General features: G+C 43.7%; 1 protein-coding gene across 1 annotated transcript; it reads right to left on the reverse strand.

The window, feature by feature from the left end:
- Positions 1-23,011: 23,011 nt before the first annotated feature.
- Positions 23,012-26,423, reverse strand: FEZF1 (FEZ family zinc finger 1). The gene is made up of 5 exons (XM_065741510.1): positions 25,632-26,423; positions 25,387-25,521; positions 24,974-25,106; positions 24,328-24,533; positions 23,012-23,041 (listed from the first exon to the last, which is right to left on the reverse strand). The coding sequence occupies exons 1-5, from the start codon at positions 26,421-26,423 to the stop codon at positions 23,012-23,014; spliced, it is 1,296 nt and encodes a 431-aa protein (XP_065597582.1).
- Positions 26,424-27,950: the final 1,527 nt, after the last annotated feature.

A 27,950-nucleotide genomic window follows, 5' to 3' on the forward strand; every position in this document is an offset into this window, starting at 1 on the left:
GGGGACCTACCTCGGGCAGCTCGGCTCGGCTCCCTCCTGCCGACGCCCGTGTGGCAGCCAACCGCCGGCCGTCGTCCGGCTACACCCCCCGCCGGCCGCCAACCGGCAGCGCCCGCGGCTCGGCGGCACTGCGCCCGCCGGCGACGCCTCCCCGACGCCCACCGGTTCCTGGAAAGAGCGGCGGGGGGAGCGGAGCGGCCCGGCCCTCAGGAGCCGTGCGACGGGTCAAGTTGTTCCTCTGGATTACCACGCCGTCTTCCGCGGCCTGTGGAGAGCGAAAGCAAAAGCGGAGCCGGGTCGGGAAGGAGGAGCCTTCCTCCCGACCGCTCCTTGGCGGCTCTCCAGGAGCAGGGGCAGCTGCTGCCGTCCGTCTGCTCTTGCGAGGCTCGGGGCCGCTGCCGGGTGCCGAATGAAGCGTGCAAGGCGCGCAGTGTCCGAGTCGCCGGCCGCCCCCTCCTCTCCCAAGATTTCACAGCTAAATCAAAAGTCAGCGTGCAGCAAAATAGGATGAAAAGAGATAACGACAGAAGGGGAGGAGCCGGGATGTGGCCTTTCACAGTGGACATGGGGGAATGGGACCTGCGATAGATAAGCGGAGACTCTGAGTTGAACACCTCACCGCAGTGAACAGAATCACACCAAGTCTTTCTTGCCACTCTCACTCTTGCTCCTGCCTGCCCCTGACCTCCAGTCACAGAACCTTCTACCACATCCCTCATCTTTGTGCAGGATCTTCTTCCCTTTTTGTAGCTAGAGAACAACGTTACCTCGTCCTGCTAACTCCTGGCCCCTTCTTTACTCCATCTCTCTGAGCTATGAGGCCAGCAGAAGCTCCTGTGAGTCCTGCTCTCTGTGGGACAACACCCATTGCAGGGCTGGGCCCCTTGGTGGGAAGAAGTGGTGGAGGAGAGCTACCTAGGAGGGCTGGAAATTCAGCAGTGTCCTGGGAACCCCTTCTGCCATGATGAGGGCAGTAACTGCTGTTGTGTTCCAACCGAACGGAAAACGAATATGCTCTAATAAAACCAACAGTAAGTGACTTTCAAGATCAGAAAACAGGTTGACAAGATACAGTTTGTGAGTCTAACATGGAATACAAACTGCCTCATGTTTGTTGGGGTTAGAGGTGGAAACCATACCATACTCACCTACAGAGATAGCTTGAATGAGAAGCCAAGGCTCCAAAACCAGCCCCTACACATGATGCTCTTAAAACATGATCCTCAGTTTCATACAGATACTGAGGATAAAAATGGATTTCAAATAGGTTTGTCAGACAGTAAGAAAAATGAAGAGTTTCATGTTCCCTCTGAGCCCAAGAAACAGTGAAACATAATGAGTCTTTTTCTTTTTGAAGAGTTTTTATTATTACTTTCTAAGCTTTTTTTTTTTTTTTGTCTGTCTTTGAGTAAAACATCAGTCAGAGGTTTTCTACAGTACTTTTCATGGGTTGAGTGTACAATTATTTCTCAGTTCTCTTCTAAGGTTCACAGATAGGAATCTCAGCTTTAGAAAGGAAGGATTCAACCCACAACATGCTCTGTCTTGCACTGGAGTTCCTCAGGCTTGAGCTTGGAGCACAACCTTGTGCTGCATGGAAATGCATGGAGAAAGGTATGTACAAAAACCGAACAGGAGCCATCCTGGCTGCTTAGCCAGCCAGCACCAGCACCTAATAACTCCAGAAGGGAGCTGTCTGCTTTCACCAAGAGCTGTCAGTGGGAATTCAAGGAATACACATCCCCTTACCAGGCTAGGTCTGCCTTTCCAAAGGAAATAACACACAGGTAGTCCATGCACCCCATACTCTAATCTGGTCAACAGCCACATGCTTTGAGCACTCCTCTGGGAAGCTGACAGCTCTTCTGAAGTACTTTGCATACTCAAAATACTGACTTTGAAGAACACACCTACAGTGCAAGCACTAGAAAATTGAGGTTTATAGAGTGGGCCTCTTTTGGGATTTTGCATTGGATATTTTGTGTAAGTAGCTACTTATATATCTGAGTTACCACTGAGAGTAATGGTAATGAAACTCACAAGTCCCCACTGTCCTTTATGAGGTCATTGTATGATCTAGGGTTACCCACTGGATTGACTACTACATAAGAAAGGTAGGTTGATTGCTAATTTGAGAATGTGGCTTGGATATTAGCAGCCCTGAAATTCCAGTGATGTCAACAGGAGCAACACCTAGAAATAGAATAGATTAGGGAAAAAAAAAAGAAAAAGAAAAAGAAAAAGAAAAAGAAAAAAAAAGAAAAAGAAAAAGAAAAAGAAAAAGAAAAAGAAAAAGAAAAAGAAAAAGAAAAAGAAAAAGAAAAAGAAAAAGAAAAAGAAGTGTCTAAAATCATTTTTTTAACACTAAAGCATTTACTTTTCAAAATATGTCTGAATTAATTAATTAATTAATTAAGTGAATTTTTAGATTCCCTCATGTGCATATAAAAGAGACTTTATTCCTAGCTAAAAATCTATACAAGCCTCTTCTTTTGGGGTCAAAGCATTCCTTTTATAGTTTGAAATTGTTGGGTTTTGTACACTTTGATTCTCTGATCCTTTCAGATCTATGTTCTAAGGAAACAAAGTTTCAGGCTGGGCCAGCATCGCCAGTAAAACTGACCCAGCCATCTCCCCTCATCTGGTGACTTGGACTGTAGCACAAATGAGGACTTGAATGAGATCTGCCGAAATGCCTCCAGGAGAGATGAATTCTGCTACAGATTTCCTATCTCTCTGAATGGATATTTTATTGACACTTGACTTTAAAGCAGGCTTTCAGCCTCTTCCTTTATCTAAAATAGACCAGGTGAACTGTACTGCTTAAGTGCCTAATGTGCTCTGTAAAGGAAGAGGCAACTGAAGTGATCAGCATGGACTGACACCATTACACTGTAAAGACAGGTGAGATGAATCCCACCGCTGTACCATGTTCCAGACAGGGAAGGCAGAATTGCTTAAAAAGAATGAAACAAATCTGGAATTCAGGCTTTATGAAGCAAGCCAGAGTGTAACTGGGGCTGCCTTCTGTAATAAATACCTCCTGTTTCGTTTTGACTGCGATTCCTTATGTCTGACAGTCCCTAATTATCAGGACTGACTCTTAAGCAGCTGGAACGCTTTTTCCTCGGCACTGTGGGGGAAGTGCCGACTTCCATTACGGTAACAATAAACTCCCAGAGCACCTAGAGAGAGATGGACTTCAGAAATGTTATTCTTAAGAATGTCAAGGATAAATCTTGAATCCACTGAAGTCAGTGAAAAAACTCAAATCAACTTCTGCTGGGCTAGGTTTTCTCCCTAGGTCTCAAATGAACAGGGGAATTGGCATCCTGAAGAGATTTTTGCAGACTGTGTATTTATCTGTTTCCTATTTAATTCTTATTTTATACTGCGGAGATACAGAACTTCCAAGAAGCTTTCAGGCTTTCAGTCAGAATAAGGCTATTGAAAAACATGACCTTTTCTTCAAAAGCCACTACCTGCAGTGGCTGTTGACTGCCACTGTGAATACTGACCTCGCAGCAGAGTACTAGACATCACTGAACAGCACAGGGTGTTGTGTTCTTTACAATCACATATATTTAAATTCCTATTGCCTCGGAGGGGAAATTGCCATGTCTCAGAGCTTATAGCACCCCTGAAGAAAGACCTTCTACTTTTAGTAACTCCTGAGGTCATAACTGGCCACGTCTGTATCCACTAGAATTCACAGTAGTGTCACATGTCCATGTTCACCGTAATAGTGAATACTTTTGCATGTGCGGTGTGTGTTTAGACTGATGCTTCGAATTGAGATGCCCATTTAAGTCATACTCTTGATTCCTAAAACCTCATATAAATCTTTTTAGATGGATGGTCAAATAAACCTAACATAAAAAAAAATGACAGCCTGCAATATCAGATTAGTGAATTGGACGCTAGAAGACAGGTATTAGGTTTGCTGCAAGAGTCTGCAGTCACTCAGGTAAAATAATCTGTCAGAAATAAACCACCATAAGAATTTTCATTGAGTAAATTAATTAGACTCACATTAGCAGAACTTTCAAGTCAATAACAATCTTCCACTAAGTATGGATCTCTAGTGTGAATAAAACCAAAATGTGTGCCTTCTTTTGAAATAATCAGGGTTTGATGCATAAGAGTCCATTATGCCATAGCTGTGTTAAAAGCACAGCCTTGCTTCTGAAGCTCCTGCAGCAAATAATGGCAGTCCAAGTCCAGGAGCAGTTGGTCTCTGTCAGAAAGTGCTGACCTCCTACAGAAAAAAGCTGCAACGAAAAACAATAGCCTTTTCTATTTATTTAGCACTTTCTGTTTTTATTACACTGCCTTTATCAGTTTGGCAGCATGAGAACGTGTATTGTTCCCTTTTGAGAACCAGGAATACTGACGCAAAAATTCCATTTTGGATTCACATTTAGATCAGTTTCAAAACATAATTTCACAGACCTGCTGTGTGGAGTGTAAGTATGGTAATTGCTATTTCACAACAAACAGTTCTATTATTAGTTCTTCTTTAAGGAGCGACAGATTCGTCTTGGGAATTTCTTCTTCACTGTCTTAGTTTCTTCTAAGGACTGTATAGTCCAGAGGAATCAACCTACTAAAAGGAAGATCTGACAGACCTAAAAACAATGAAATATCATCCTCATTCATGCTCCTCCCTCCTGTTTATGAAAAGAACCAAAGGAGTTAAGGAAGTGCAGGGAGTTTTAACCCTTCTGTCATAGGCAGTTCAGGATCGTAACACATTTACTGGAATCAACTTCATGCTTAGATTACAGAGGACAAAACTCCACACTAACAGCATTATATTGCACCCACTCATTTTCTAGAAGCAGTAAGAGATTAAATGTGCAATAAGAGTTTGTTCAAATATAAATGCTTTCAACATTTATGATGTGAACAGTTTAAAAAAAATATTTTTGATAACAGCATTGGTTTTGTTTCACAGATTTCTCCCTTTCCTTGTCAGCATTGATCCCTCACTATACTGAATGTAAGCTCTAAATGCAAAGATTATAAATAACTCAACAAAGCCTAAGTTTATTAGAAACCATATCTACTTTCATTTGAAGGTGGGTTTCTTAGCCTCATCTATTAGAGGGTGGTGATAGAAAGAAAAAACAATAAAAATGAGTATAATCTGAATTGCTCAGATTTAAATTTGGTGAATCTGTCCTACCTGTTCTGGCTTCTTGTTCAACTCAGCAGGGAATGTTGCAGTTTAACCTAGCAGAGGGAGGAGTTCCTTTTTCTTTACTTAAACTGCTCCTTGTCTCAGCCCGTGAGCCTCTTTTCATCATATTTCCCCTACACACCCTATACTTTTGGGAAGGGGGAGTGAGAGAGCAGCATAATGGAGCTGGGCTGGCCATCAGTACGAAACCACCACCCTTGGCATGTCAGGAGTCACATAGTCAGATTAGCAGCATGAAGAGCCACCAAAGTGTCACCAGATTAATGAGGGTACTCTCACCATTCTTCCCCCACCACACAATTAGAAAAGCATTTTCTGTTGCTCTTTCATTTAAATTCCATACTTGGGTCTCTCAGTTCTTTTATTTATTTATTTATTTATTTATTTTTGTGGTTTGTCCCCATCTTTCAGCTTCATTCACTGGAGTAGCAGATTTTTTTAACTCGTGCTTTTCTCCAGAATGGGATTTTATTTAGAGAAAACCCTCAGAGGTAAGACAAGCTACCATGTTCCACAAGGTTATTATTATAGTTGCTTTCCACATCTTCTTCCTCTGACATCCCTGGTTAATGTGTCCCTTGTCTACACCTTCTCTCCAACAGGCTTTAGTCTTTATCCTGGTCTTGTGGTTCATTCATCTCAATACAGCACAACAAACATTGGAACGTTTTTTGGATTTTTGAATGTCTTTTTTTCAAGTTTCTTCTCATGTCTACGCAGACCACTTTTCATTATTTGTCCTTTCTGCGTGTGTTCTCTCTCGACCCAAGGAGATTCCCAACTGACCTTGCTAGTCTGGGCAGTAATTTCCTTGCACTAAAACTCTTCTGTCTCATGGCTGGTGTTTCCACCATACAGCAGCTGGAATGCAAGTTCCATTTCAGATCTCACACCATCTCCAGGAAAGGACCTGGCTTTCCAGTGAATAGCTCCTCCATTATCCTGTAAAGGTTCTCAGCATTTTCCCCAAAGACATCTCATCTCCATCATTGTACTGCTTCCTCCTTGCAGTGCCCCTCAGCCTACTTTCATTTCCCAGAGCGGTATTTTCAAGCCGAGGTAGACACTGACATAAACAAATAAAGAATGTGTACTATTTTCATCTTCTTTCTACACAGCTTGAACTTTCCACCTCCAAATTTGTTATCTGAAGTCTGCACTGAAATCTCTTTTCCCTTCTTCTCCAAAACATGAAGTGTTCTTATATGATCATTAGCTGTAAACCATGGTACATTAGGGTAGGAGATGAAATTATCTTGTAAATGGGTCAATGCATGCTCTGCCTTCCCATCCATGTAGCTATAGAGATTGCTTGCCCTCCACATCTAGAAGAGTACAGTGCTGATAAGCAGCTCTCCACTGAGGGAATATAGGGACCAGGACCTAGACTGTGAAATGTAATGCCATAAAGATTTTCCCTTTTTCACCCCCCTATTTGTTACATCAGTTTTAGAACCTGGTTCCTTTTCCCTCTAGACAGTTCCACCTACCCAAGAACTTACCTAGGCACCTGGCACATAAAATGCTTCTTTTGTGCTACCCTTCTGAAAGCACTTTACCCCACAGATATCCCATTAAGTATCATATAACCAAGGCACATTATCTATGGGATAGGCAATATTTAGAATTAAAATCTGCTATGTCTAAAAGCACAATTTGAGAAACTACAGAGCCACCACATATATGTGAACACATTTTAAATTCACATATGCACATACACGTGCACAAGCATGCTCACGCCCTATGTCTTCATCTTCATGAAAGCATTTAAAGTACATCCAGAACACACCTATTTGGAGTACAAAAGATGTACTGAAAACTAGTGTGCCACATAAATTGTTCAGTAGGAGTGAAAGGATTAAAGGCTTCATATCATGCTTAAAAAATCCAATTTTTTTCCTCTGTGCATCCCATATCATAAGATAATGAATAGTTCCATAGCAACAAAAGTCTACTACTAAACCATTACCTTGATTTCAATTACTGGGCAGAATGAACACATAAAATAGAAATATCAGTTCTAAACAATGATTTTAAAAGGCTGGTACATTTTTATCTGATTATTAATATGTTTATAATTTTATAATTGAGAAGCAGAACATTGTAGTTAATTAAATAATGCTGTCGTTAGGTCACAACTTAATTATCATTTCATCAGTAATAAAGTCTTTGAACCAAGGTGTTGCTTTAACACTGACACACAGTTCCAACTGCTAAAAGCTCTCATACTATCCAGCAAAATACAAAGAAGGGTCCAGCTGTCAGGGAAATCAAGAAGAGAGCAGCAGCATGTATTAACTGACTTAAAAGAGAATTCTTTTTCTACTAGAAGAGATTCCAATAAGTTATCAAAATCAAGGCAGATTTGTTACAGATCAGTAACGAACCAAGAAAATACTTGTACTCAAAGTAATTACAGAAACATTTGAAACATTTTATCTCTCCTAAATATTAGAAACCAAATCACATTTCCAAACAACTAAATAACAAACTGTTTCTTTTAACGAGAGCACACTTTATTTTTTTATGCAAGGTCTTACAGTTTACTTGTTAGTTTCCATATGAATAAAAAACAGCGACTTGCTTTCCTCACAGCAAAATCCTTAGAGATTCAAGAGACAGGGCACTGGAAGCAAAGATACATGATAAATACACAGTTAAATATATCTCGTGTGAGAACCTTGAAGCATTTGGCCATCTCCTGTCTGCACTTTTTCCTAAAATATGCATCTATGTGTTATACTTAGCCTCTTCTCTGTCTACAAGACTTGAAAAAGCGTAAGCAAATTACTATTTCAATTGCAGTCATTTTGCTGCCTTGAGATCCAGGGGTCCCAGTTCTCAGTTACGGTTATATCCTTTTAACCACTTTGCAATGTAGTGCGCTTCTAAAACCATTTAAGTGTGTATGAATGTCCCCACCCCAAGAATGACCTTTGTCTAAGGTCCCAGAGCAGGACCAGGATGAACCATCCCAAACATCCCTCTTCCCACTGCCATGGGGAGACAACACAGCCACTCCTAGCAGGAGACTCAGGAGCGTGCCAGAAATGCACCCACAATATGACAATCCAGAGCTATTACTTAGTTTCTAAGCTTCATGTAGAGTGGATTATAAATTTCAGGCTTCAGGAGAGAACTTTGCCAGAGATGCCAAAGCGTGGACAGACACCTGTATAAATACATATATATAGATATATATATATATATACATGTGTGTGTGTGTATACACTGAGAGATAAACTTCCCAGCCAAATTAAAATAATATAAATCAATCCACTTTGCTTTCCTAGAAAAAAAAAAAGGTAGTTGATATGTGTTACTTGTGAAATCTCTCTGAATACAGCAGAAAATAACACCATTTGATATAATAACAGTTTGGAAATTAAAATAATAATTTTAAAAAAAGATATACTTTAAAAAAGAATTGGAAGCGTTCAAAGCAATGTGTTTTTTTTCCATATTTCACTTAGCAAGGGAATTCAAGGGATTGGATCCTTCCATTCAAATCGAAGAATTTCAGTTCAGCAAAAATGAAAATCCTTCTTTCATTTTGAACTGTTATCCATGTTTCAAAATAAATGAATTCAGTTTATATGCAAATGCTTTTAAACTAACACGTATCTAAACATCTGTTTTTGAAACATTTGGGATAATCCTGGTAAAACTCGGAAAAATATAACACAAAGTCCTGAAATATTTGGGTTAATGCATGTTTACATTGACAGAGAAATCTCAGGAGAGATGTAGCGAATGTGTATTTTAAGGGGCACAGGACTTACAGTCACGACGGACTGTTTCTCAAGTGCAACACTGTCCTTTTCTGACACGATGAGGTTTATCCCGTGCAATTCCTCCCTAATCCAGAGTTGGGGGATCGGATAGGCAGCCAGCGAGCGAGCTGCTGTGGCAGCAGGGAGCATCACCGTCTCTGAGATGCACCGTCCTCCACCATCCGAGAGTAAGAAGCTCTCAGGTCAGAGCAGAAACACAGATGTTCTCCTACAGCTGCTGCGGGGAGACGTGCACGGGCGAGGTGACTCTGTCTAAAAGTGTTTGCTGTGAGAAACTTAGAAATGCAAAGGAATGTGAATTGTAAGGAGGGGAGTCACAAAGGAATAGTCTTTACATAATGACAGACGTCTGTGTAATTTGCCAGAAACCCACAAGATTTTTGCCTTGTGTAACAGGGGAGGATGTTACTTCCTAAAATATGTCAACAGGTGAGATTTCTTGCCAACTTAACAGCAAATCACGTAAGCAATTAGGAAAAAAACAGTTTCCAGTGCAACTAGATATACTGCTAGTGAAATCCGTGCAGTCGTTTTACCAGCACTCCTCAGCAATACAGAGTATTTCCACTTGATGGCACCAAATTTTTTTTTTTTTCCAATTTCAGCTCCAAACAATCATCTAAGGAAAGAGATGCTGAATTGCAAAGAAATAATCAGGACAAACACATGTTTGTTTTTTGTTTTTTTTATTTTTTTTTTTCTGAGTACATTTCTTTTCTTAAAAATCTGTGTTTTTGTTTTGTTTTATAAGGAATACAGTGAATTTGTTCCAGTGGCTTTGTCTCTTCTATTTGACCATGACCACACAGTCATTTGAGCTACTTTACGTTTTTTCTCTGCTTAGAGTGTATCTCCAGTCAGTAAAGGTTGTGTTATCGCATTGTTACAAAGCAGGCTCCTGAATATGGATGAATCATGCATTTGAAAATAAATTTTGTTTCTGTCCCTGTCTTTGAAACTCATCATTTGCTTATCTTAAAAATGAAGGACACTAATACAGATTATCACAAAATAAAAGGCAAGTTTTCAGGGGCCGAATATTAATTTTGACTCATGCTCTTAAATTGTCTGTTGCTTTTCAATAGTAATAACTATGAGCAATTCAGAATATACTAGCTACTATAAAAACAACTTTTATAAACTCTCCTTGTATGTTATATGTAGGCAGTAGAAGCGTAAATAAGCAGAAACATAGTTTAAGCAGTCATCCAATTCTTGGAGGTGTCACAAGCTTTAGACAACGTTCAGCATTGTGCAGTGTAAGATAATAATAGATTAGGTACAGGATAATATCAGATTAGAGTAAATATCCGTTTACTGTTTCTCATCTCCCAGCAATAAGCCATGTAAGGCAGAGCCGAGTCTGCGTGGTACCTGCCTGGGGGGGGGTTACCCTCCGTTCCCCAGCTTCATGACTAAGCCTCCTGGATACAGCAGTGACATAAACTACGCACTGAACCATCTGCTGTGGTCCTACAACTGCAAAATAGCATTTCAGCTGTGTATAATGAAATCTGTCACGTTTCTCTCAGCAAAACAGAGAATGCAGTGCAGCATTGGGATCGGGAAGGACTGGGGGAGAACTGGCCAGTTAAGGGGGCTAGGCAGATATTTTCCAGATATGTGATGGCTCCTGTGCGTCCACTGCAGAGCTGCCCTGTTCCCATGGACCCTCACGTACACATGCAGATACTCAGCGTGGTTGGAGCTGCCTACTGCCATGATTAGGCTGCCAGATGCTCCCATGTCTCACAGCTTACAGCAGAGGACTTACTTGGGAAAGCTTCACCCAGAAGCTCCCCTCCCCTTCTGCCACCTGCCCTCAAGTTTCAAACTGTTCCCAGCCCAGTCCTGAGTCTACCTCTAACATACTCTTCTGGTCCTTGAACGTTAAAGGATTATTCAATTCAGCCTTTTCACCTAGCTCCAGCGTACAAATCTATGGTCTGACTGATTTCCTCTTTCAGAAGTATCTCTCAGCTCTAATTTCCACAGTTTCTTCTTTGAGAAAGAAAGCCACTTGCCCAGTCCTGGTTTCCACCAGGAAGATTTTCACACGATCTTAGCTCCATTTGAAACCTAAGCTTGCAGTCAAAACCCTCTCTTTGAGGACATGAGCATGTCAGGTAGCTACAATTCTTGGGCCAGGACCTGAGCTTTGGCACTCAGGTTAATCGGTCTCATAGGCAGGTCCAGCATGAAAGAAATCCAATACTGAAGACATGAAAACATTATTCATGGAAATACAGTTACTGCTTTAAACAAGTATTTTGTCATTTCTGCCTAATAACATCACTTACTACAGCTAACTATTGGAAAAAAAAAAACAAGTAAACAAAAACCATTTTCACTTGATCCTGCTCTATAATTTTGTTATCCAAAATCCAGGAAGAAAACTCACTAGCTCCAGTGCAGTGTTAGAATTTCTTCCCTGCAAATTCCTGTCACTGGATTACTACATGACATTTGTGCTTTTTCATTCTCCATTAGAAACTGAGAAAAAGAAAAGAAAAAGAGGAAGAAGAAATTCAAGAGACTGCAAAAAGAGCACCAGCCTCCTTTCTGGCTTGTAGACAGACTGGAAAATGCAAAGAGCAATCATTACTAGCCAGAGCCTTATTAGACATGAAAAATAGCATCTGGAAGCAATACTTGTCTTTTCCTCAGTGGAAGAAAACTGCTGGCACCACAGATCCCACACCACTTTGGGTATCTAGAGTACACCCCAAAGGTTCTCCACCTGCAGAGCTTCTCCAGTCCCACCATAACTCCACTTCTGCCCTACATGGGCTTAGTCAGTATCAGTGCCTTCCCTAGGATAGAGGTCTGACAAACAAATTTGTTTTTCCTGGGCATGTGTATCTCACTTAAACTCCCAATTTTCCCCATAGAATATAGGTTAGTCATGTTACTGTTAATTCACAATTAAACAGAAAGTTACTAATCCCCAAAAGAAAACTCTATTACTCTTTCCTCTCCTGTGCTCTAGCAATCACTTTTGCCTGACAGAATATCATGATATGTCACATTTTAGCAATGATTTGCTGTAGTTCCACATTAATTCTGTATCCCCTCATTTTTATCACTGAAAATTATTTAAAATTAAGAATAGAGTCATGAAGCAAACATGCATGCCAATGACAAAGAGCTCTTCAGTGTTGGACTAATTCTGACTGCTTTGCCCACTTGCTGTACAAGGGTATTTTTGCCTTGATTGTGGTAGCCCCGCTCATATCTGGGTGCCACACTCTAGACTAAGTTCTCCAAGACACATCGTCTATGCCATTCTGCACCTGTGTTTATTATGGTGGCAGAAGCCAGGCTTGGCCCAGCACCCTGCATGTTTTGCCTTTCCCAGGTGGGAAATCAGGTGACCTTCTCCAAGGCCAATGCAGAAGCCCAGCACGTGGCCCTCTGGAAGGTCTGGAAGCTGGGGCTTTGAGTGGTGTGATGGGCACAAGCCAAGGTGCAGGCCTTATTACTGCATCTGCAGGTTGTTAATGGTCCTTCCAGTGCATCTCTCCTCACATCTCCATCACCATAAGCTGCCTCACTGAGATTCTGTGGTACAAGAAGAAATAAATTAACTGCACTGGCTTTTGTGCAGGCTAGTGCCAGAAATGTGTTCTGCAAGGACTTTAAAGAACAGGAGCCGCTGAAGAAGCTGAACTACATGGAAGGAGTTAATGGTGTTAATCTGTGCAGGATCTGAAGCAGCTAAGTGGCCTGCAATCCGGGAAGCTGCTCACTTCCGAATGGTATTGGGCAAAAAGACAGAAATATCAGAGGAGCAAGGTGCCTCAAGTGGCAAGTTCACTGAAGCAGAGAGGAAAAATCCAGATGGGTTGCTTATGCTATTTCAGTCTTTTTGTTTTGTCGAGAAAAAGACCTTTCATACAAAGAAGTGCTTCCTATGAGAGAAACTGGGAACCTGTAGAGGCAGCTCTGTCAGTGAGTAACCCAGTTATACCTATTGCACTGGTACATGTGACGTGGTGGTGACAAAGACCACAGGAGGATGAGACTCAAAAGAAATACAGAATAAATCACTAATAATGGACAGGTGCCCACTAGGGAAAAAAAATAAAAGGGGGTAGAAGGGAGCAGGGAAAAAGCAACAAAGATAAAAAAAAGCCACAAGCTATTCAGAAGAGATTACAGAAATATTCACTAACACCAGTGAAATACATGTGAAGCAGCAAGGTATTAACAAGCAAGTACTTACATACACGCAGAATGGATCAGTATGCCACCAGACATTCCAGCATAGAAACAGAAGCACACAGCGAAGATATCACAGAGTAATTTTTACAGATGTGTCTTACGTCAGGCAGGAAAGGAATGTGTAGCACTATAGACAAAGTGATGCAATGCAAAGCATCTTACGTGAGCATCCGCCTCTGACTCACTAAAATGAGTATGAAAAAATACGTTTAACAACATTTTAAATATCGGCCTCCAAAAGTAGTGTGGCTGCAACCAAATTGCTCAGTAGGAATGGTCTCCAGCCTTGCCCTGAAATGGGTTGTTTGTCAAACAGTAGAAGACACTGGTGATAGGCTAGCAATTAGACAGTGTGTTTGACAGTTTCAGTGCTAAGAGGGTTCCCAAGCTATACTTAATCAACAGTTTTGGAAGTAGCTAGAGTAACCACTCAGATAGCAAGGACAGAATCTGCACTTAGTTTTTGCATTTCCTAAACTTGAGCCTATGTCTCCATTAGGATGTTATTTCTGAGCAGTTTCCAATGCTGAGGACTTTCCACAAGCCAAATGCCTCTGTGCAAGGTCCCTGACAGAACCAGGGATTCAGGCTGGGGTGGTGACGAGACACGGGTAATACCTTTGAGAGGAATTAATAAAGTCCCAGAAACAAAGTATTTTGATTCAGGTTTGAATGAGTATGTGCTTTTTCTTCCCGTCTGAGTGTTCGTATCTGGGGAGTAGGGAAAAATTAACTACTTGTGCAAAATGAAATCACAGGGAAAAACAAGCGCGTAATCTTGTGTTTTCCCAAAAAACTCCCACTGAATTTCAGCTATTTGCTTTCAATTACTGGTCTCCCCCCTCCACCCTCCAACCCCCACCCCCCAAAAAAATTGCTTAAATCTCTGTCCTTCACAAATGAATCATTGAGCAGAGACTTAGTTCAATTGGATTTCACAGAGATGACAGAATCTCTCAGTGTCTTCAGCAATGAACATTTTCTCCTGCATCTAGTTTTATATGCCAAGTTTCTTTGTGTTTCGCCACAGCTTTAGACACAATCAGTGTAATTCCAGTGCAAAAGTCTACCTCAGCACTGTTTCTTCAGTGCAGGGAGGGTGCCCCAGTCACCCACCTGATCATTATGAGGAGTTAAATGAGTATATAATTCAAGCATATCTTGTAATGACCCACTTTTGTCTTTAATATGGACAAATATAAGATGATAGCATTAGTGGTCTGATTGGGATTTAAAACAAAAAAACAGTACAATTTTGAATTCCATCTGTCTTCCTTGACAACAAGTTCCTTCAGTGGTGTGAAAACAGTTCAGGACAGAAAAGCCAATACCAGAACACTTTCCCAGCTTGTATCAAACCCTTGAATGTTTTCTTCTGACAAAGATTAATAAAACAAAGGAACAAAGCCAACTGGGACATGCTACACCCCCACAGGAATCCCACTAGAGCTCAGTCTTGGCTGTGCCCTTCACAGGTTCTGCACGCCACAGGATCTAGCCCTGGAAAGCATAGAGAACAACTGAGTTCAATCCTTAGGCCACTGAGTCATCTTTGAAGCCTATTCCCTTTTACTGGATAATAGCCTATACAATATATAACCAGAAAATTGGCAACTCCTTTACACTGCTATTAGTGTTAATAGCTAATGAACTATAAAAGCAACAGGGTTGTGGGATTTTTTTTCCCAATTGATTAATTTAAATTTAACCTTAATTTGTTTAGATCTCGCTGAGAAGCCGCTACCTTATTCTGCACTACAACTGTTGCAATTAGCAGAAGTATCCCACTGTGAATATAAGGCTGATTGCATGCTATGCATCTATTGTGGGACGACACTGCTTAGATGTCTACTGAAGAGATCAGACAACTAACTCCAAAAACACAGGATTATCTGCAAATATGTAGTCAGCAGCGTATTTAGAATTGGACTGTTTCCATTTTGAAAAAACATATGTATGTTTTATAACATGGTAACACGTTGTGGGTGGAAATATTGCGTGCCTTACTTATTACACCCAACAGTTCTGAGACACAAACATTTTTACAGCTATGAACTTTTTTTGTTTCCTTTTTTGTGATATGTTTCTGTTTTCCTCTTTTTATCTTTTCTTACCACTTGGATTCTAACAAAGAAACTCCTCAGAGAAAGAAGATTTAACAATTGTGGAAAATTTGTGTCATTGTTATGGAGTCAAGGAATGAGGGGAGGAGTGTACGTAAATTGTTCATAGTTGCTGTTTTGATGCTATACTGATTTTGTTGCTGGGAATTCTTGTTGTTGATGTAAGTGAAGTTGGTGAAGTTAAGTGATGAGTCTTCATAAATGTACATTTTCCTAATAACGTAAATATTATTTCAGCATATTTCTATCACAAGCTTTCAAACACCCATATCTCATACAGGTGCCACCTTCAGTGGACAGCAAATTCTAAGCCCTAAGACACTTCTATCTAAGCTTTTAATGAAAATAAACTATTTTATTAAAAATACTAGGTTGTTTTTCATTATTAGATAAACCCTAAGAAGGGGATTAAAAAAATCTGCATCTAAATTGTAAAGACCTTCTGTTGCTCACGCTGAAGAATTAATTCTTACAAGAAAACAGAATACTGAAGGGTATCACCAGATTTTTAAAAACAGTAACAAAATTAAATTCTGTGATACTGGGATATGGTTTTCCTGAAGGCTGTGGAAGCCCCATGTGCATGGAAAGTTATTAATTAAAAACAAGGTACTGTAAATTATATTTGACTTTTCTAGATTACTGACAACACAGGATAATCATCCACCAGTAACTGTGTTATCTGACCAGTCTGACCCAAAGGAGAGAGATTCGTCCATTCATTTTAATAGGATGTAAATTCCACTCTCAGTGAGAGAGCCGTTCCACAAAAGAAATAGAGAAAGAAAATAAAGAAAACCACAACAACAAAACACCTCACCCACAACTCCAGACACCATCATTGTTATCAGGACATTATAATTTTACATTAGCTTTTCAGTATCAGCCTGGCAGAAGTCCCGGTGTTCAAGATAAAGGGTCACCAAACTTCAGTCCTTCATCACACGTGAATCACAAACCTTACATGTGCAGCTTCCATGCTGAGGAGATATAAAAAGACTCAGAAGTGAGGCACTGCTGGTACACGGCCTGCTGATCAGTTCCGTTCCCCAGAGTGGGAAGAAAACAGGGGGTGTCTGCAGTCACTGCCACCAGCTCTTCTAGGTCTCAGCTTCACACCTGATCCAGCCCCAGCAGTCTCAAGACCACTGCGAGACTGCTCCTAGCACTTCTCTCCTCTTGGCTTCCCAAGGATAAGGTAGGGGTATGATGGCTCTCAAACATTTGAAGAGGTTGATAGGTATCCAAGTGTCAAGAAGGTTGCCTGCACTTGTTGCAGATGTTTCAGAGATAAAGCAAGAAGTATTCCCTTCTGCGTGACTTCACACATCTTACATATTATATATGTGTGGAAAATACGGGAAGTTTTATGTAGTTAAATTTGTTTATGCTAGCCTTGGTAAAGTAAACTTACTCATTTCCCAAGGACATTATTTTCAAGTACAATTTTCCAGAAAGGCATGGATATAAAAAATAAATTTCCCTTGAATTAACAGGGTTTGTTTATGTTTAAAAGCAAATGAAGGACAAACTTCCTGATGATTCCCAATAGTTGCCAAGTTTTAACAATTCAATAAATTCAAATTAATTCTGAGTATTTCTTTAAGAAACAGCAGAAGTCTCCTTGATTTTAGTTGTTCTTCACCACAGAAACCAGAACCTTTCTGATTCCTCAGCAGCACTAACAAATAGAAATAGCAACTGCTTTGGCACTACCTGCAGCATTTATACCTTCCTGAGAAAATCTGCCCAGATATTTTTTATTTTATGTTGAAAAGTATTCTTGGCAGTACATAGACACAACCATAGGCTCCCCAAAGAGTTTATTTATCTTGCACTAAGGAGTCTTAGTTTTCAACATGAGTTAAGCGTGATAATAAAATGTAACAATTGCTAGAATCCAGTTCATTCAGCACACAGAAGCTCTTAGACTATGTTATACAAAATGGAGTGCCCAAACCCAAGGAAAAAGTTGAAAAAAGGCAGGCCGTATTATTTTACATGAGAACAATTTCGATCTCTCTTCTTTGGGCTAAGACACCGTGCAGCCAGGCGTACATGTTTTAGAGCAATCAGTGACTATAGCACGCACTCATGAAGCAGCAGGAATGGGATTCCACACCTACCCTCAAGACTGACTGAAAACAGTACATCCACCTCAGCTTGGTCTCCTCTGAAGGCATGACCAAGGAGAGAAGATGGAGTCATTTTTGCTGTGAATCAATCCAGCCAAGCTGGGTACAGCTCCACACCCTCCTCCTGTGGTGATAAACAACTTCACCACCAAGCTCTTATGCAAAGAATGACCACTAGCAGTATTTGCTGGGATTTCCTCCCATTCTTCCAGCATTAACAATGGCTCCAGAAACTGGATTTCCTAGGAGGCTACTAGAAGAAAGCAAACTTCCAGCAGGGAAAAATGTATGTGACACAGGAGTCTCTCCACTAACTGCACAGAAAAGGTGGAAATCTACGTTCATTTGCTCTCATGTTAAGATATTCCAACTTCATTGTAGGCATTACCCAAGGTGGACAAGCTGATTGGACTCGCAGTACTTTGAATCAGACTGTTCTGAATGGTAGACTGCTCTAAAAAAAAAGTAGAGAAAATAAACAGTATATAACTGAGCTACTCCACATAATGTCTAGCAACTACTTGACTAAAAAAGATAAAAATATAAAAAGAAGAGAGACTATTTCTAAACCTTGGATAAGGCTGTAGGACACATTACAAGTAGCTGCTTCACACTTCTCAAGAAGTGAAAAATCCCAAGCTGAGAGCTCTATGAAGAAGCAGACTGCCCATACGCAAAGCGTGGCCAGCAAAACAAGCAAGAACGCCAGTTAGGGAACAGTCACTTAATTCCAGAATTTATCTTCAGTGGGCACCAGGGTGAAAAAAAACATCTTTCAAAAGTACTGGGGGGATGGGGAGGGGCAAGGGAACAACTGAGTTAACAACACAATGAAAAATGAATTCCCAGAATCTAAAATAGCAAACAGTCTGTGGACTTGAAAATGCACCTGAGATTCCTGTTATCCATGTTTAAATAATTTCTAGCTTGTTTAAACATACAAAGATCATCTTAAATAATCCAAATTAAAACTGATGGTTCTCTTACAGAATATCAGTACAGAAAGGCTGTAATTGGGACAATTACATGCCTCAGACCTAAGGACTCAAGGCAAACCTCCAATTTTCTCTCTCATGCTATAACTGTCATTTATGTGAAAAGAAGCAGTCAAACAAAGGAGGAAAGACCAAAAAAACACCCATGCTGGCTTCATAGCACTCAGCCCAGCAGACTCTTCCTTACTCTTAAGCAGGTTGTCTCAACCTGCTTGGTTTCAAGCAAATTACTCCCAAGGCAACAGTTTATTCTGTACTGATGTTTTATCAAAACCTACCTGTAAATTTCTAGAGTTATAAATGCTGATTTCTTAAAATAATTTCAGTATGAAAGATTCATTAAAAATATCTTATAAATTAGCATCCTCTGCAATTAGCACAGAGGCAGATTTAAGTTAAATATAGTAAATGCAACTCAGCTGTGATGTACTCCTTTGCCTACATGAATTATAGTAGCTCTTTAGCCACTTTAACTTCCATTATGTGTCAGTGTGATGAGTGAACAACATTCAGGATCAGGGAGGGTTTAGAACAATTTGTGACTGCTTTTTCAAGAAATGTGAGTTCCATTTTCAGGTCACTCAGTCTCTGCTACAGTTATTATCCTTAAACAATTTAACATTTTCATGTCAATTGTAACAGTGCTCTGTACTTCTAAAGACTTGTGAGAAGCAGCACGCTCCTTAAGAACCAGAAATACTGTTTACAGGATATAATATCTCTGCTTCTCACAGCTAGCAAATCACAAGTTCTTACAATTAGCAAATCAAAAGGCCTGTGAGTTTATTATCTGCAATCATAATAATTACAGGTTGTCCACAAAAGTAATTATGAATTTGTTTTGGTCTTTAGCTAATTTTTCTAGCCAGTGCTGCTGTCTCACTTGAAACCAGAGTCAAATGTTCCCAAAAACTGAAAAAAGTCATCAAATTAATTTCTCATTTTCTCGATGTCACTGTAGGCTGAAGCATTAGCGGGCATAAGCAAGCATTGGCTCCCAACTTCTAATGTTCAATTAAAGCAGCCTGAAGTATTTTAAGATTATATCCCTATTTTTATGTGTAGAGTAACGTATTTCCTGGCAAGCTTAAAAGAAAAAAATGATTAAGTAATTACTGCATTCCTCGTAATTATTTTTGATACCTTATTTTAGGAATAAACGTTATTTCTTTAAAACCCAGTAGGTAAAGTAAGATGATCTTCTGCACTTTCTGGTGAACATAGAAATAGAAACAGTGTTTTCCAGTTACAAAGCTAGATGTGTTTTTTACTTCTGAACATATTGCGGTTCAGATTTTATTTAGCTTCATCAGCAATTAATTTCTGTCACAAACGCTTGTTGAGGAAAAGTTCATCTGAAAGTATTTATCAGCCAAGAGTTTTTCATTATTACTACTTAGGAAGTTCTTGTTCCAGATTATTTCTCTCCGAGTTGAGTTAGCCAAGGTTCTTATATGGACCTATAAACTCTTCAGATGTTCCATGGTAATATCAAGAGGTTAAGAGATATTTTAGAAATATTTTGTAAAGGTTTGTCTTTCATCATCAGTTGTACTCAATTCCTGTGAGCTGAAGTACCCTAAATCAAGGTTTTGCTCACACACTGTGTCCGTCTGCAACTGAATCCTGATCTTCCATCCCTGAGAAGAAACATTTATTCTACCCGTGCAGCTGCAGATAAGCTGCTCCCACTTACATTTTCAAAGTATTGCTTTTTACATAAGAAATAAAACTTAAGATGTATTATTTTGATATAATTAAATGCATGGAAACAGGCTAAGTTTGAATTGATCAGTAACTGAAGTTTTCTTAGAAATCGCATAATAATGGTGCTGAAATATCAATCATCTGAAGGGCAGAAAGGTAGGAGAGGATTTTTTATTTTCCACAGTCATGGTTATAGGTTTTAACACTGTGCCTAATCAAATATGCAGGGATCCAATCACAGCAGTGACTGAACAGTAGAGCCATTAAATGACTTCTATGAAAGATGCAAAGGACAGAAAATAGAGACAGCTCACCCTTTGTCATAGTATGTACTTGGTGCAGGTTGCACTGTGCCATGCAACCCTACAGCAACAGACCTGCAGTAATCCAGCCTGGAGGCTCTCACTGCAATCAGAAGGGGAACCCAGTGGGATTGGAGCTAGAACCAGCACTACTAAAAGCAGAGGAGCCAAAACCACAGCCGTGAAGTGGCAGCAGCTTTCTCATCTCTGGTTTACAGGCACTGTCCAGCTGAGCTGCCTAGGAACTAAGCTGTGTGACCACACACCTCCATTTCAGCTGGCTCCAGGTGGACCTACACGCTTTCTTTCACCCCTCCAGTTCCACCAGTGTGGTAATGAAGGGGGGAAAAGAGAGAGAGAGAAAATGAATCAAAACTAAAACAGTCTCTTGATTAAATACTATCCCATATCCATTTTGAGTGCATTGAGATACAATGAATGATATGAGAGATGCTATTTAACCATTTATGAACAGGAATAAGGCTTTGGGTCACTACTGAAAGGCTTTCTGTTTAGCTTATTTTTCAACACGCATGGATTTTTATTTTTTTTATTTTTTAATTAGCAAATAAAGGCCTTCCTCTCACCTTTTTGCAGGGAGAGGAAGGGGCTGATCACCAGTAGTAAGGTGAATCCAGTACCATTAATCTTCAGAAAGAACTTTGTATCCGACTCTGCAAGATCCTGCTGTTGATGCATTTTATGTTTAGAGGAATGGACACGTGGCTGCTTTGGTCACTATTTCAGGCACAGGGTACTTTCACCTTTGACACACATTAACATAACGTAGCATCCAACAAGCACAGAAGAATTCTCTGCTCAGACAAATTGGAGAAAACCTGGGTGGGGGGTGGTGGGCAACAGCTCTTCCTCCACAAGGGCTCTCAGCTCCAGCAATCCCTAGGCACCAGCCTTGTCTTCCTTTTACTCAATATTAAAGAGAAGTCATTATGGTTGATAGAGAAACAGGCTACAGTATCCTCGTGATGCTAATGCTCTACTCTGCAGCTCTGTTTATGTCAGGCTCAGAGCCATCAGAGCTCTCATTCTCCCAGTATCTACAAGGCACTGGGAGGATACGGATGACTGGTTCTTTTGCAGGATATGGGTATTTGGCTGGCAAGCATGCACCAAGAAATATCAACCTTCTGCTACATACAGGTGACCCCATTTTTCCTGTCAAAATTATTTACTATTAAAAAAAAAAAAGAGTGAGAACAAGAAGTATGAAATACCTGGTAGGTATCACTGCTAACAGCTCTAAGCTTTGGATGTACGTGAAATTGTGATTTTTGTCTCTCACAATGACTTTACCAGCTTTGAATTGCCTTTGACCATTAACTAGAATTTCACTTAACCTAAGATTAATCTTGAAAGACAGGAAATGAAAGGTAATGGTGAGCAGGCCTTCTGAGACATGTTTTAATCCCAGCCTTTGACATAAATATGGTTTTGTCTAGTGAAATGACAAATGAGCTGTCTTTATCTCCTCATAACGCCCTATTTCTGTAGTGTTTACCTCAAGAAATCTAGGAAGGAGAGACACTTACCCATGCCCATCACCAGTTTTTTCTGCTTTACCTTGGAATAACACTAGACTGTCTCATTTCCACTCCATTTCAAAATGGGGTCACTAATATGCTTAAGTTCCTCAGCAAAATAGCATTTTTCATTGGGAAGGTACAGAAGAATCCAAATTAAGCTGTTACTGAAGATCTTTTACAGGAGGGGAGGCAAAATACTGATTGCTGTTTATAAACCTGCAAATGGCCTACAGTCAAGCAAAATCAGAAATTCTCTCTCCATCTCTAGCAGTTGTAGTCATTCAAAAGGGATGAATTCACCATCACCACTACCCAAGAAATCCTGAGCCCTCCTTACTCCCAACACTTTGAAGCAGAGAACTCTCAGGCATCAGAGTAAGCAGAGCACAGCCTTCTGTGGCACTCAGGCCTAACGGAGACCTTTAATTTGAGAACGATGGTGCATACTCACTCAAAGGTGGTCAGATTAAGTTTTATGGTATATTTACAGTATATATTCATATTTTTCCATTGTGATGTGATTTTGAGTGTTCCAGTGTGCCTGCAGTGCTTGGGTAGCTTTGAACAGTTTTTAAAAAGCTGTGAAATAACGATACTTAACACCCTGCTGACACAGTTGCCGTGTCTTGTACTAGCACACTTGTTGAGCAATAAGAGAACTAAGTTGTACTTCAGCTCTGATTTATTTCAATCCAACAGAGATTCACACAAATGGCACACCCACGTAATTTCAGTAGGATCTTTGGGGCATCTTATTTCTTATTACGCAGCACTGAAGTTTACCTTGGCAACCACGGAAGGAAGAGGAACCAGCAGTGCACCAGTCAGCTGTTTGGGAAGGAATTTCTCCCTGCCGAAATAATGAATATGCCACAAAGAGACATCACTGGGGAGAATCACACTCCATCAGCCCTCATGCCCCCTTCCTCCAGCACAGAGCTGAACAGCGCAGAGAAGCTGGCTGTCCCCTGCTTTACCCAAGCCTCATTCTTTCAAGGCCTGTGAAGCAGAGAGCTGCTCCATGGATATGGACTGGAGCACAGGGCCATGCTGCTGAGCTGCCCCCACCCCTCTGTGCGGTGAGGTGCACTTGCAGCAGGGAGGATGCTACCAGCTGCAAGGGGCAGCACCGCCATCATGCCCTATTCTGAGGGCCTCTGGCTTTATGAAGGGCTGAGTCCTGCTTGGGGTGCTGCCAAGATCCGACCTGTTGCTTTGCTTTTTCACAGGTGCAGTCAGTTACTCAGAGCGCAGCCTCAGTAACCCGAGATCTGTGAAAGGAGAAGACTCCCTTCTCTCAGTCGCCCTCACGCTCAGATGCGCGCTGCCGCCCCGCACCGAGGGCCGGACCCGACGGCTGCACGTACCCAGCCCAGGGGCGGGATGCGGGAGGATACCCCGTCCTGATTAACGCCTCGGGCTCTCCGACAGCCCGTGCTGTGTCCCTACAGCCGTAGCCGGGGCAGCAGGTGCTGAGCAGCGAGGCACGGGCAGGACCAGCAGCCCCTCCGCCACTGTTCGACCCGCTCCGCTCCGCTCCCCCCGCTCCTCCTCGGCCACGCTTTCACGGCTCGGCTTGGCAGAGTCGGCCGAGCAGCTAATAACATAACAACCCGGCTTTGATCAATCCGAACTAATTACCCCTCTTTTAATTGAAGTCTTTAGCGGTCGGGTCGGTGTTTTGGCAGGGAGCGGAGCGCGGCCTCGGGGACCATTGATTTCCACCACCAGGTCAACGAACGCATCATTATTATTTTTTTTTTGTCTTTTTTTTTTTTTTATCACGTGCAAGAATCAAACCGAAATTTCAATCCGTACACAGCGAACCCACTCTGTCCATATAGATACGATACTGAGGGGTGGGGGAAGGAGAAACCCGCGGAGGGGATGGGCAGGGGCCGCGCGTGGCATATATATATATACATCGAAATAATTAAAGTTGTGCAGCATTCCCGGCCCGGGTAACACAGATCCCAAATAAATACAGCAGAAATTGGCTTGGCGCTTTTCTTGTTTCTTTTCTTTTTTTTTTTTTTTCAAACCATCTCTCCACCTGAGATGCGACAACAACAGCAACAAAAAAAAAAATAGTCTTAAAAAAAATATAATAATAATAACCCAAACCAAATCAACCAGTCCCATATAAATGTTAGAGGCGACATAGAGCATAACACACGGAACCGCCTAACGGGCGCATGCAGGGGGCGGGCGCGGGCTCAGGGCTGCGCGGGGCCCGGGAGCAGTGGGGGGGGTGGGTCGGGACCCCCCAGCTCGGCCGGGGGCCGGGGCAGCCCCATAGCGCTGTCGTGCAGCTTGCGGACGTGCTTCTTGAGGTCAAAGTTCCGGCAGAAGCCTTTTCCGCAGGTGGGGCAGGTGAAGGGCTTCTTGTCGTTGTGGGTGTGCATGTGGAAGGTGAGGTTGTACACCTGGTGGAAAGCCTTGTTGCAGATATTGCACTTGAACTGCTTCTCCCCGCTGTGGGTCAGCTTGTGGTTTTTGTAGTTGCCTGAGGAGCGAAACAAGAGGAAAAGGGCGATGAGTGCCGGGCGCTGCGGGGAGGGACAAGCAGCCCTGCCCCGTCCGCGGAGCCTGGCGTTAGCAGGAATCGGCAGCTCCCCTCCCAAAAACGCTTCCCCCCTCCCACGGCGTCTCCGTCACGGACACGGCGGGAATTACCGAGTAAAAAAAACAAAACGGCAAAACCGCAGAAGGTAATGAACAAAACTGACTAAAGCCGTCCCGTTAGCGCCGTGAGAACAACGGCACTCGGGGGACAGGACACGCGGACCCCGGCGCCCCTAAAAACGAAACCCTAACCCGGGGGTCATAGGGAACGGGAGGGGCATGGCGATACCAAGGCACGGACCTCAGCCTCCGGTAACGGAAATAGAGAAACCCTCTCCCCACCCTCTCCCCACCGCCGTCGATGCCGGGACCCGTCGGTACCTTTCTGGTGGAACCCTTTGCCACAGAATTCACACACAAAGGGTTTGTAGCCGGCGTGGATCCGCGTGTGCGTGTTCAGGGTCGAGCTCCGGTTGAAGGCTTTGCCGCACTGGTTGCACTTGTGGGGCTTCTCCTGAGGGAGGGGAGAACAAAAGCGGGTCACGGCTTTTGGGGTGTTCCGCTGTTCGTTTGGCTGTTTGCAGCTGGCAGCGACGCTGAGATGCCCGGCTCTCCCTGCACCGCCCCATCCAGGGGAGCGGCCGTGCCCGTATGGCAGAAACCAAACGAAATCACCCCAAAGCCGCGGGTTAAGCCACCCCACAACCCTACCCCCAACCCCCCCACCCCCTAGCCGTCCTGCGCCGATAAACCTTCCGCGCACTGCGGGCGCGTTGCGGGCACGGTGCGCTCACCTGCGTGTGGATGATCTTATGGCGGCACAGCGTGCTCGCCTGCCTGAAGCCCTTCCCGCAAACTTTGCAAACGAAAGGTCTGGCTCCCGTGTGCACCGGCATGTGGCGAGTTAGGTTATAGTGTGCGTTGAATACCTTCAAAGTGAAAGCGGACAAAAGAGAAGAGCGCGGTTAGCGACCGTCGTGCGCGCAACGCGCAGCGGAGCGCGGCGGGGACGGGAGGGAGGCGGCGGGGCTCTACTTGCCTTTCCGCAAACTTCGCACGTGAAAACTTTGGGCTTGCTGCTCGGAGAGCCGCGGCCGAACTCCGCGCTCTTGTAGGAGATCTTTTCCGAGAGGATCTGGGCGCTCTCTTTCATGTAATGCTGCAGCTGTGCCTGCGACAAGTCCTTAAAGGCCACCCCGGCGGGGAACTTGTCGGCGGGCGGCAGCACCAGCTTGTTCCGCTCCGCCAGGTACGCCTTGGGCTGCGGCTGCAGCGGGGAGCTGAGGAAATAAGAAGCCACCGGGTGGATGTTGACACCGGAGGCCGGGTGACAGGGGCCGTCGCCTCGGTTGAAATAGCACAGGGCTCCCATGGCGTGGAAGGAGGAGTGATTGACCACTCGGGGTCTTACCAGTTTGTACTGCTGCAAGGGCAGGGCGTCGCGGGGGAAATCTCCTTTCAGGCTCAGGGCACAGTTCAAGAGATCGCCGCAGCTGAAGGAGGGCGAGGAAGAGGAGTCCAAGGGCGCCTTCCTGGGCTCCGCGCCCGCCGCTTTGCCCAGGGGATCGTACGCCACCGGCACGAAGGGGATCATGCAGGGGATGGAGGAGCCGAGGTGCAGCGGGTGCTTGGCATCGCCTTTGGCCGCGGAGCCGTGCAGGAGCTGCGGGACGGGCACGGAGCGGGGCTCGGGCGTCCGCGCCATGATGCGCTCGATGGAGAAGGCGAGGGGCTTGGGCGTGCCGATCATGGTGCTCCTCGCAGAAAGGTTTTCTCTCGCCGGAGGAGCCGCGAGGATTTTGGTCGCCGTGTGATGGCCACTATTGTCCATGGCTGGCTTGCGTTCGTTCGCCCGCTTTGAGCCGCTTTGGTAGACGCCTCTTTTTTTTTTTTTTCTCCCCCCCCCCCCTCTCTGTCACTCTCTGCCCCTTCTCTCGTCACCGGTCCGCACGCACGGGGAGCAGCAGCCGCCGCCGCACCGGCGGAACCAGCTCAGCCCGGCGGACTCACGCCAACCCATCGCAGCGCACTTTGGCGCACCAATGACTCGGGACAATCGCTACTTATTTCTATCAATAGAAAGTGTTGTGTCAATAACGCAGCCGAGATCTCGCCAATCGTTAACTTCCAAGAGGAGAAGGTAAACTAGATAATTGCTCAATTCGCTTCCAACAGTCAACAGGAAAAGTTTTTGCCCCCCCAGCAAGAGGCTACTTTTCATTGGCGCCCGCGCCTCCCCCGCCCCGGGAAGGAGGCGGCTCTCGCTCCGCTCCCCTCTCTCTCCATCTCTCTCTCTCTTTCTCTCTTTATTATTATTATTATTATTTGCAATCTGCTTAACCAGGCTTTAGAGGCCAAGCAAATCCGAGATCAATTTTCTTGTTTGGCTTTAAGTGACATCATCTAAAATCATTGTCCAAGCGCTAAATAGGGATGTGAAACCCAATTCGAGGGCAGGCGCCGGGCTGTTTGTCACACGAGGCGCTGCGAAGGAGCGATGCAAAGGGGAACGCTCGGTTCTTGCCACTTCCCAGCCCGAGCTCTCTTTGTGAGTAGGTGAGCGTGTGGCTCGGAGCGGGACGGAGACGGCTGCGGTGCTCCTGGGGCCGCTCCGGGCCGCTCGCTGCTCTCACGAACGGGGTCAGGCGGCCGTGAAGCCTTTGGGAAACGCAGCGATGGAGACAGAGGGAGAGCGGCCTGGGGCGGCTGGGAGGTCTCGGCCCTGGAAAGGCTGAACAGAAGCCCGGGGCTGGCGGAGAAAGGAAAGGAGGCGGAAGGACGGGGTGCCTCCAAGATGCGAAACACCATATACGTCTTATTAAATACGTACCTAGCGTGCACGCGGGCTCCTTAATATATATCACTTAAAACTCCGTAAATCCGTTGCACGTGCAACACGAATACCGAAACCTCCGGATTAGTATAGGTGCACCAAGAAATATGCAACACACTCGCATCGCTTTTATATATATATATACACATATATACATACAAAACGCACACTGTATGTATACATATCTACGTGCCCCTAGCCGGGTGCCGCCCCACGTGTTTCAGCAGGGCTCGGCTCGGCGGCCCAGTTCCGGACGAGCAGCCCCAAGGCCGCTGTTTCGGCTCACATTGAAGCGGGCAGTCGAACAAGGACGGACGTAGGGAAGGTGCTTTGTGTCTTCGCCCCGTCCCACTCCCCCACAACGAAGTTCGGGGACGGGACAGGCTCCCGTTCCGTCTGTCACTGGGCTGCTCCCGAGTCCCCAGGAGCAGCCGAGCCCTCGGGCTGGGGCTCTCCGCTCCGGCCGCCCGCAGGACCGGGTCCCGGCGGCACCCTGCTGCCCGAGCTGCCGGGATCCAGGAGCTC

This window comes from Cyrtonyx montezumae, unplaced genomic scaffold, assembly GCF_038088225.1.
Source record: "Cyrtonyx montezumae isolate F1298 unplaced genomic scaffold, pur_monq_1.0 scaffold_3, whole genome shotgun sequence".
Lineage (NCBI taxonomy): Eukaryota > Metazoa > Chordata > Aves > Galliformes > Odontophoridae > Cyrtonyx > Cyrtonyx montezumae.

Coding starts and splice junctions, on each gene's coding strand:
- FEZF1 (XM_065741510.1), bottom strand. CDS start 26,423: ATGGACAATAGTGGCCATCACACGGCGACCAAAATCCTCGCGGCTCCT. Junction 25,107..25,386: donor ATAAGATCATCCACACGCAG/GTGAGCGCACCG, acceptor CCCCTCCCTCAG/GAGAAGCCCCACAAGTGCAA. Junction 24,534..24,973: donor CAAAGGGTTCCACCAGAAAG/GTACCGACGGGT, acceptor TTCGCTCCTCAG/GCAACTACAAAAACCACAAG.